The sequence below is a fragment of the Cephus cinctus genome, unplaced genomic scaffold, assembly GCF_000341935.2.
Source record: "Cephus cinctus unplaced genomic scaffold, Ccin1 Ccin1_scaffold0153, whole genome shotgun sequence".
In the NCBI taxonomy this organism is placed as follows: domain Eukaryota; kingdom Metazoa; phylum Arthropoda; class Insecta; order Hymenoptera; family Cephidae; genus Cephus; species Cephus cinctus.
This window is the reverse complement of record NW_014332881.1, coordinates 1799412-1811104: the sequence shown is the minus strand read 5'-3', so window position 1 is coordinate 1811104 and position 11693 is coordinate 1799412. Positions and strand designations below refer to the sequence as shown.

At 32.9% G+C, this 11693-nt stretch overlaps 1 protein-coding gene across 5 annotated transcripts; it reads right to left on the bottom strand.

Moving 5' to 3' along the window:
• Positions 1–457: 457 nt before the first annotated feature.
• On the bottom strand, positions 458–11323 carry LOC107263486 (ADP-ribosylation factor 6). 5 transcript variants are annotated; one of them, XM_025080876.1, is made up of 11 exons: positions 10855–11323; positions 10721–10752; positions 10485–10656; positions 10276–10377; positions 9897–10207; positions 9598–9809; positions 9365–9490; positions 9057–9249; positions 7307–8966; positions 6913–7203; positions 6716–6837 (listed from the first exon to the last, which is right to left on the bottom strand). In XM_025080876.1, exons 1-9 carry the CDS (start codon positions 10939–10941, stop codon positions 8531–8533), a joined length of 1671 nt encoding a protein of 556 aa, XP_024936644.1. In that variant the 5' UTR covers positions 10942–11323; the 3' UTR covers positions 6716–6837; positions 6913–7203; positions 7307–8530. The 5 variants fall into 5 exon arrangements, with proteins under 5 accessions (XP_015586237.1, XP_024936644.1, XP_015586235.1 ...); XM_015730749.2 differs by having other exon boundaries at positions 6913–8966; XM_015730750.2 differs by having other exon boundaries at positions 6913–8966; positions 10844–11316.
• Positions 11324–11693: the final 370 nt, after the last annotated feature.

The window sequence follows — 11693 nt, the reverse complement described above, 5'->3', positions numbered from 1 at the left end:
TTCCATGAAAACATAAAGGCAGACAAGGAACAAAAAGAAGAAGATAAATAGCAGAGAGGGAAGTATCTCATTTATTTTAATGTTATCAATCCATAAACTTTTATACGCACCGCTACACACATTGCGCGTATGGCTTGGTATATGCGTACATCGTACATAAAATCCATTTCCTTATCAATTGCCATTGGAATGGTATGTACCAGTTTAAATAAAGTTAGCAAAAGGATCACTTGTGATTTGAGTTTTCAAAGACATTCTTCAAATGCCCATGATGACATTTTCTCCGTCTCCACTGAAAGTACTACATGGATTTATGTCTCTGCAAAAGTTTCAAAGTGTCTGTAAATTTTCAAAACAGTAGCTTATAGCAAACAATTGCTCGCTATACATATCATTAATGCTTTTTTTTTTAATAAGTTCAAATGATTTATGTTCAGTATATTAATCAGATTGAGACTGAATTTAAACAAATCTTTATTATACAAGTTATAATAATGTACATGCAGACAAATTTTCCTTGCATCCGTTTTGTAAGGTTCCGCCATTATAAAATGTGACTAATTCTCGTATTATTAATTTGTTATCGTTAAAAATTAGTACTAACTAATTAGTAGTTGTTATACGTGCGCATTTTTGTATACAATATTAAGCGATATTTCATTCTTCGATCCGAAGTGTGCTTTTGTCCGAACCTATGAACTAAATGGCCCCTAGCAAGTTAGTGTACTATAAAAATTGAAATTAACTTTTACCTATATGCATCGTACTCGCAAACTGATCATATGTTTAAATAACTTATTCCTACGGATTATACCAACTAAAAAAACACAGTTGAACCATATAACGTTCAAACGGTAGCAGAAGATGATAAATTATCGCAATCAATATCAATTTTGAATTTTCAATAATCAATCAATACAGTTGCTTATACACAAATATTTCTAATGGAAGTGTAAATTCTTTTCTATTTTCATTTTCCGCAGTTTAACAAATATAATAAATTTTTGACAAGGCCACCCAATCAAATACAAAATCTTTTTATTCTAATAGCTTTATATCTCTTGTAATCAAAGCCATTTTGCAAAACGAACATTGCAACCATTATGAGTTAAACGCAATTTTATAAGAGAAACATATAATTATTGCAGTAAAGTGGATAAGATACTCAACATCTTTTTGTGACAACAGAATTGTCATTATCATACATTAGGATAATACTAAGCAACAATTTGGAATAACATAAAGTGAATCAACATTTTTCTTCTAAGAAGCTAAACCAAATAGATGTATTCATTCAACATATAAAATTTATACGAAACTTCAGTTTCTTCTATGAAAATGTTTCATTCTGTCAAGTTTCTGCACTTTTCTGTAACTGCTCGAACAATTGAATCCTTAACTGATATAATTCTTGTATTTGGTTTAAATGCCTTAACAGTATGACAATTTTGATAATATAGAAAGTAATAACAATTAAAGTATTCCAAAAACTGATAGCACTGTAAAATAAAAAGAGATGGTTTCATTAGATTTTGAGCCTTAAATATATAACGGCTAACCAATACCTTAACCGTATCCACCGTCATTCGAAAATAGAAGCAACTATTTTATTCAGGCGTAAGACTGTTCATAAGTAATGAAAGACATAAATTAATTGAACGTTTACTAACACATTTTAGAGAATTTACACAAATGTACCCAATAAATCGCACTTTATTTATCGACTTAATATGTTTAATTTTTAAAGACATAACGTAATCACGTCAAAAGTTGCGTCGCGTTTGTGCAAACACAAAGCGATTTGTTCAAAGTTGAAGGACTATAAAGCCACTCTGTCGTCTATTGATGACATTGTCGTGAAAATTCATAGAAGGAGACATACATGCATCGTCAAAAATGAGCATAGGTATAATTTAATAAAAGTGTTTAAGAAAAATCCGTTATACTCCCAAGTGACATACGCGGTACAGGATTGCTCGATATACACACTACGTACGTGTAAAATATATATATATGTATATCTATTAGCAATTTCTTTATTAGATAATATGGATTACTTTTGTCCTTCAATAATTATATTGTGACAAAGAAAATCACGAGTACAAACTGAATTGGGTCCATTACTCTTCGCTCGAATCTTACACGGTATTTCAAACGTTTGTGAACCATGGCGCCTAAAGCAACAGGTTCCCTAGGCAACAGCCGACTGTGCCTCAGTTGCTAGAACAGCAAGATTTCATGAAAATAATATCTTCTAACAGTATCATTGATATACCACACGATGATGGTCGTTCGTCAGTGAACTTTTAACAGAAATATTCATCAGCAATTCTCACCGGTAGACAAAAGCGTGACTATCAACAATGGCTCTATTATCAAGGTATTATTGGAATTATTAAGATGGAATGATGAATTTACAATCGATGCACACGTTGTTCTAGCGCGGATGTCACACTCGCGCTTAACTTCAGTTACTAGCGGATCTCGAGTTTTCGCATTTACAGCATTCTTATTCTAAATATTTTATTACGCTGATGTTCGTTAATTTCTGTATATGGAATCCATTGCGCAAATGGTACGGATATTCAATGTGCTATTGTCACACACGTGACGCTCAGCCTTTCACGGGGGCTATCTTACAGAGTTGGGAAACCTCGTAAGGAAATGATCATGACTTGATTAGTTTTCCGTTTGATTCTAAGGAACCTGTTCCGTTATTCGCGTGATCGCTTGACGATGCACAATATATACGTATATACCACGATCCCCCATGCTCATTATAGGCCAAGAAATGATTTGACTGTTATGCAGAGGAAATAGCTTATCACTTCTTCTTTTCGTCTCTAAATCAGCTGTGAAAACAACTCTGTTTAAATTAAAATACAGTATGGATTTAATGTTACGTATCAGTTTAAAAAAAATTAAATGTAATGGTTTGATACAGTACGTGTCGCTACTTCTCTTAGTTTGTACTTTGAATAATTGAATTCATTGGACGATTTAAATATGTTCCCAATCGGGTTTCAATATCGAGGAAAGTAATACGATTAATAATTTTAGATTGCTGACCAAACTGCTACCTCGTTAACTTAGAAGTTAAATTGGAACGTGATGTTTGAAGGAAGCTCCGTAATAAATATTAAATAATTTCATTGCCTTCAGCGTTGTACGAAATTAAGGAACAAGCTCCTTCGACGTTTCGTTTATGTTCCTTTCTTACTTTGTGTATGATACTTTAGGAGGGTCTTATGTACTACGAAATAAACAATTTTTTACATCAGACGGGGGACGTTGTATGATAGGATCACACGCTCCGCCAATGGTTTCTCAAATTTATAACGAACAAGATGTGTATAAAGATCCTTAACAGTGATTCATTATTGATTTCGTACATCTAAAATCGACAATGTGTCAATTTAAGAATTCGTTTAATACGTGAACTTGGTTGCAACACAGATAACATCGCTTCCATCGGTTAACCCACAATGTCGTTAATATTTATTTTGCGCTAATATTTTGCCATAAAAGTGTAATACATAAGTATAAAATGAATCGCCATGCAGAAAAGCATTTATATTCTATTTCGATTAGCGCAAAAATGTAGATGGTTAAATGTTTCCAATAAAAAGTAAAAAAACAACAATATTACATGGGTTGCAACCTGATATTTATTAAGCAAGGTACTTCAGTTTACATGATGAAACGTAATAGTTGAATTATGGTGTCTTGCGATTTTTCCAATCGAATACTATACTCTACGCCAATGTACATAAAACATTAATCATTAATACCAAATTGTATATTTTTCAAAATGCTACAGTTTTCGACAGCACACTATTCATAAAAGATATAATTATAACGTAAAGCACTTTTTAAGGGAGATATTGAGCACAATGCAACAAAATTTTGTCGGTTTTAAGAAATCCACGCGATTTACAATCGGAGGATCATCATAATCGATATGTAGACTATTAACGTTGGTATTCTGAAGGATATAAATCAAATTGTCTGTCCACTTTAGGGACGCTTGTAGTACCTTGCTTGATGTGAATTAAAGATATACGTTCGAGTAACAATAAATCTCGGACAGTGACCAAGTATGGATAGTCAGATGAATTAGCGAGCACGCTCTTGGCGACTGAAGGACAAAAACATTCGTTGAACAAAATGAACTCATACCTTACTGAGCCTCGACTCGCTTGGTTTTAAGATTTGATCATGAGCCGGGTATTTAATCCCAACCTGAACCAATGGGAGCGTGATTACCTATTTCCTCATAATTTATGATTACTAGTGAGCCACGTAAGGCCCTCGTATAGTCCATCACCCGTCGTGGCACAGGATGGTTGAACGTACCAGTTTCTGTCTCGTATTCTTGTCAAGCCCAACTTCTCTTGAATTTCGTGTGGCTTCATCGCTGAAAATATACATTTATATTATATACTCCCTACTAGTACAACCTGGCACTACAAACGTGGTCAAAAAGTGAACAAAGTGATAAACAATGTAATGCATACCATCAGGAAGATCTTGCTTATTAGCAAAAATAAGGATAATGGCATCACGCATTTCTCTATCGTTTATAATGCGGTGTAATTCTTGACGTGCCTCGTCAATTCGATCTCTATCAGCACAATCTACTACGAAAATAAGTCCTTGTGTTCCGGTGTAATAATGACGCCACAACGGCCGTATTTTATCTTGACCACCAACATCCTAAAACGGAGAAATCGCCATTGGAGTTACTAGAGATTAATTATGATATATTCTAATCTCAAATCTGATAATGATAAGGCACACATGTAATTGAGTTTAACAGCTTTTTAGTTTAATTTTACATGTTGCCGATGGTTAATTAAATAAGAAATATTATATTACATGGAAAATAAATTGTGAAAATTGAATTTTACTTACCCAGACATTAAATTTGACATTTTTATACGTTACAGTTTCTACATTGAATCCTACTGTGGGTATGGTCGTCACTGACTGTCCTAGTTTAAGTTTATACAGTATAGCTGACATGCATCGTTAAGGAAAACAGTTTTGCTATCTGAAAATGATACAATTGCACAGGTGTCTATGTTAACACTGTAAATCAAAGTATCCAAAGTCAAAAATTACATAACTAAAGATTCTGCAAAGGCAGGCGGTAATGTAGCTAAGTTCTTAGTTATTCATACAAAGTAAGTAAGCTTCATTGTCATCATTAGGAAGTTACTCCAAACTCTACCGCATTCTTATCATTTTGTTACCACATACTCAATTTTAAATTATTATCATAAATGTGTAAAACGTATATTTCATAACAAAGGATACTAGTTTTTCCAGCAGCATCCAGACCAAGCATTAGAATACGCATCTCCTTATTGCCGAAGATCTTCGACAAGAGCTTGCCCATCTTGCCGGCACACTTGCTACACCTTCAGTACCTAAATTAAATATTGAAATGTATTACCTAAAAACGTTCTAAAAGAAATTGATTAGTTAAAATAATGCACATAGACTTGTGGTTTAAGTAATAAAAAACATGTGCTCTTACAACACTAGAGTACTGCTATATCCTGTAACTGACTTTAGAAAGAAAAACTTACAAAAACTCTTTTATTTGTATGAATCACTGTTTGTATAGATATGATTTCTCTACATGTAAACAGAGCATATATGCTATATGTCTAAATACAAATACTTGTAAACCAAGCATATGGGATAGCAAAGCAAGATAAAGTATAGATTCGAAATTATCAAAGCATATTAAGTTCCATATTTATTTTAAGTTTATAGACAAACTTACATATGTAAACCTACTTTTTATATGGCATAAAACTGATCTCATTATGGATTAGTAATAATTAGTTTTATTCTTATAACTATGTAACCAGTTCAATATAATTAATGTAACATCATTTTCCCTAATCGATTGAAATGACTATTTATATGAAAAATACTGTTGCAGAATATAATGTCATAAATGTTAAGGCATCTTTTATACTATATCAATATATAATATGATGTTAGGTATATTGAGAATTTGAGTAATAATAGAAATTGTTTTAAGTTTTATACAAAATGTAATTATATAAAATTTCTATTGAAGAAGACATGGATTCCTAAAAAAATATTATAACGAAGCGCAATTATTAAAAATGAAAAAATACGCAGAAATGGTTAGTAAGGGATAAGATTGTATCTAAACTCAAATAAATGATTTTGCTTAATGTGTTCCATTTTAAACTCTTAATAGTGTAGAAGACTATGACAAAATATCTAAAATCAACATGTACATAAGACCAATGCCATGATGATATGTACAGTTCATTTTTGTCTTCACTATCAAGAATTACAAGCATGCATGTAGAAGAGACTGCCAACCACCGTTATCAAGGCGTGTGCCTGACGCCTAACTACTGACGTATAATCAGTTATTTAAGTGGGTGGGGATCCTTCATGGATGTCACTTCCTGCGAATTATAACCTGTAATTTTTTTATCGTAACGGCCAATTCCGTTCGCAATGCGAACAATAGTTTTTAGTATATTACATTTCACAAAACATCATCCTACGTTTATCAGTGGCATCCAACTTGTAACCGAAATTTGAATGAAACACGACAGACCACTCGATGTAAAAAGGTTAGGTGCATCCAGCTTATACTCGATGATTACTCTATGTCACTTTACCCGATATATAGAAGTGTTAAAGACAGTACACCAGATTAAAATAAATGCAGAAGCTGTTTAATAATGGACTACAGTATATTTCTTTTTTGGGAAAATGTGAAACAGCCGATAGTATGGCGACAGGATCCCGCCGACATTCCTATGCATCCCAGCACTTCTAAAATTGCAGCCAAGTGAAAAGCTTTACTAAACTTGACTGGAAACACTCACAACACGCGGCCCTATTACTTACCAAGAAACATCTACACGGAAGCGATAATTTATCGTCAACAAACGGGCACATCACAACATAACACCATTCTTCGTTACGTTCGGCTAGCACTATTCAGGGCCGTCACCGCTCGCCCTTTCCAACAGTCTCTATAAAATTTTATGATTCTGCGATCTGAGGGCCCTCTCGTCACTGTCTCACGAAACTCACTTTTACTGGTAAGAGCAAACTGCGGCAGGCACGAAGAGAAAGTACTTGATGCTTTCAACCTTTGCAGTGTTAACGATGCATAGTTTACTTTCCATAAAAATCCTTTAAAACAGTAGACATTATGATTAAAAGTTTGTGAACAGCAGGGCTAGTTTTCGTGGTATTTGTGAAAATTTTCTTCTTAGGACCGTTATTTGGAAACTACTTGAAATTGTAATTTTATACGATTCGTACGCTCCCTGGATATTCTTCGACGAAGCTTTAAATTTTCAAACTTTTAATCGCTATTTCAGACTGCTGTAAGTCATAAAATTCGACTGTTTAACTGAAGGTATAAATATATTTATTCTTTAGGGAATATTCTTTAATAACTGGATTCAACTAGTCAGAGCCAAATAGCGTGTATTCATTCACGCACGTGTTTCGACATATTTTGACATATTTTGCGGCTTCCTCTATTCACACGATGAAGTAAGACACACCACCGTATTAGCACATTGTATATGTATATGCAAACTGATAGATATATATAAATTATGTTTACCGTTACTCCTTAGCAATTACTTTACAAAATTACATACCTTAGAATTCATTTAACACTACACATTTGTAAACTAAATCCTGTTATGAAAAATTATATGATTTACATGACCATATCCTTGTAACACACAAAACATTACATTTTATGCATATAGACATTTATGTTACTATTTGTAATATAAAAAGATAGTAGAAACAAATTTTCACGAATTGCCATAATAATGATCTAATAATCCGGATTAAAATTAGACAATTCTTAATCATCAGCGGTTATGAACTAGTAGCAAGTCTTACTACCACTTATACTGTTGGCATTCTACTGTTATTCAATGAGGTCATAATCAACCCCAATTACTTGCGATTACTACAATTTAGTGTTGTAGAATGTGCAGTTAGGTTGCAGACTTGTTTGGTCATACTTTGACAAACAAGCGTGGCATACAAAGTTCTATTACAACTGTAACTTGTTGCTAAACTATGCGGCGTGTCTCGCTGGATCGTAAAAATTGAGTTTTTCAAGAAATTATAATACCTTGACAAGAAGTTTAATAATAATGAACCTCAAACAGTCATTCCCAAATTTTAATAACGGTAACGTTAATTGAAAAATAATGAAATATTTTCCGCTTCGAAGAAAAAATATCGATTGCTTCTTTCTATGAATGAGGCCAAGTGACGCTACTTTGTATCCAAATGGAAGGAGGACGCCGGGTCAGTGGCGTCGCCTTGATATAGATAGCCTCCTCTTACGCAAAAATTCCACGCCCTAGTTATGAATCTTTGTACACAGAATTATCTAGTACTTCGGTAATTCTCTAGTTCTTCCTAAAGAATATCTTGAGAGCAAATTATATAGACTCTTAACGTGCCATTTAAATAACATTTTTATTCAAGGCCATTCTAAATTGATACTTGTAACATCAAGTGCCACAATGTCTATATCCACGCCAAGTAAATCGCATATACTTGGCTTAGTCCTTCCAAAATCACCATGTACAAATTCTTTCACATACGTTCCAGCCTGTGTTTTTACATCAAGAATAAACAGACTTGAATCTTTTGAATTAGGAACTTTACAACGACTCATTATATTTTCCAATTCTACTGCTTTTAACCATCGAGCTTGCATGGCATGAATAGTGCGAGTTCTTGGAGTTAAAGGACGCCTATGCAAAACTCTAACTGGTGTCTTTTGTATGATCTTTAAATTTCTCACATTGTTCAAAGAGTCTAGTGGATTCTTTGGGGTCTCGTGGCAAATGCATAATGCTCGGTAAAGTTTTGTTTTACTATCCTCACCTTCCTTTAATTTCTTTAAATCCATCCTAATAAAAATAATAATGAACATACTTTAAAAGTAATTTACGTTTAATCGCATCGATAATTGTTAATGTTTTATTAATAGAAGAACTTACTTGTTAAGAATTTTTAATTCGGAATCGATCTTAACAAGATCTGTTGATTCATTAATCTTTGCCACCAAATCTGATAAGTTTGTTGTTGTTATATTGGTAACTTTTGGATTTATTAGTTCTATGGCAAATGGTCTACCAGAATGTAGAGTTCTTACATCTACATCTTCTCTGCCAGATGACAAAAATTTGATAGCTGTGAAAAATCAGTTTAATATACAAATTTGTCTAATATACGACATTATCGTAACTATGATAATGTTTTGATATGAAGATTGACTTAGAAGTAAAAGTAATGTACAAAAACTTACAATCTGCTCGAACGAACTCAACAATCTTTTCACAAAGCAATTCTTGTACAGATGTTCCTACTTTCTTTTCACCATTAATAAACCATGGAGTTTGACTTAGATCTCTTGAAAATTTATTATATCTTCCTGAAAGAAGTATTTAAAAAGTAAAATACATAAGATCTGTTTATTAAGTTCGCATAGCAATATTTTTTACTACATATAAATTTATATCAAAACTCTTATCAACATACCTCCAATATAGATACTTATATGATTACAGATAGCTTTTTCAACAACAACAAAACGTGATGGTAGTGATGGCGGACTTATAAAATGTTTTGAAAATTCTTCATCTGATTTCGTAAGCATTGCAGCTTCGACACTCTTTCGGCTGTATACACCATCGCTATATTTTCTCTTTTGTACAGCACGCAAATGGAATGTCTTTCCACAAAGATTTAATCTATGATGAGTTTCATAAGATTAGTATCTTTCATTGAAAGCGTAAAGTAACGGGCTTTTCGGAGATTTCAGTTTTTGGGATACTTACAAAAGTTTGCACTCATTCTCATCATTACTATAAGTGAAAAAAATATCAATAATAAATGAAGCATTTATTGTAACAGAATCTGCATGCTTTCCAGTTGCACGTTCTATTAACGGAATAGCTGTATATTTCCAGATATCCTTCACACTTTGTACTCTTAGTTTCAAAGAACTTAATGACGATTCCGACAGACCAAATTCATGACCCAAGCAAATTTGCACTGAACGTTCTCGCAATTGAACAGCAATTGGTATTGTTAAAGCACAAGTAAATGTCGGACAGTCATGGTCCTCCTTCTTCACTTCACTAACAACCTAAACATTTTGGTTACATTATATAATAATACAAGCAGTTAAAAGTCAATTAATATTGTAAAAATTACCTTCTCTACAGCTATATCTGTTATGCTGTCTTGTAATATTCCTAAACAAATTACACATGGGAGTTCCTGGATGACTGATTCATTTTCATTTATATACCCCAACTATAATAAGAATATTAATCATATACTCATATACTTTAAAACATTAAATTAATAATAAATTAATTGAAACAGCTAAAACTTAATATTTGACAAACACTGCTACTTACATGTTTTAATGTTGAAATCACATTTTGATAATATTCTGGAGTTCTAATTCCTACAAAACGTAAGCAACATCGAGGACAACAACCTATCTTGTTCAAGAAATTGTACACTTCTTGATCCTTCTCAGATGCAATGGCATTCATTTTAATCTGAATATGCTTTAAATCCTGAATTCTATAAAACATGATATTTGAGTCATATATTATACATTTGTATATATATACATACATGTACTTACACGATATTGAAATATTCCTCGTGGGCACAGTCCTATGTTAAAATCAATAAAATATACTATACAGTATAAAAAAAATGAATACTATCAAGATTGTATAAATTTTCACTGTACACAACAATATACCTTAACCTAACCTGATTTGATATAACGTGGTCCAGCCACCTCCGTGAACCTAGCCGGCGAACTTTGACTTTTTCTTTTACAAATCGCTTGTTGGTCATTGTAGGTATTTGTAGGATTAATCAAAACGTTTGTCGGTGTTGGCCGTAGTTTTTTTATTTTTTACCTATTTTTGTTTTTCACGTGGCCAATCGATGCGGAATCATTGGTAGGTCATAGATAATCCAATTAGTATGTTTGTCGGATCGTTATTTCAATAAAATAAGCAAAAAACGTATTTGGTGAATTTTACGCGGGACGGTCATATGACCGTTGAGTGTAGATAAGTACCTATTTATACTTGAGTGTAGATAGGTACCTATCTACACTCAACGATATGACCACGTGAAATTGACCACAAAAAAGGTAATTAATAATAAATTTTTATTTAATTGGTACTTAAGGGTACTTAAGAAATCGTTTGGAGGTTAGGTTAGGTTAGATCGTTATTTTCTTGAAATAACGATCCGACAAATATATTAATTGGATTGCCTGTGACCTACAAACAATTCCGCATCGAATGGCCACGTGAAAAACAAAGATAGGTAAAAAATAAAAAAATTACGGCCAACCTAATGTAAATTTTTATTTTTGAGTTTTTAAATAAACCGTTAACCGACATACGTTTTGATTAATCCTACAAATACCTACAAACGACCTACAAATGATCTGCAAAAGAAAAAGTTCAAAAAGTCAAAGTGCGCCGGCCAGGTTCACGGAGGTGGTCCAGCCCCGGTTAGACATCGGCTAATAATTTAATCCATCCTAGCTCAACCTGGAATACACGTGTTTAATAGGTTACCCATGCAGCTTA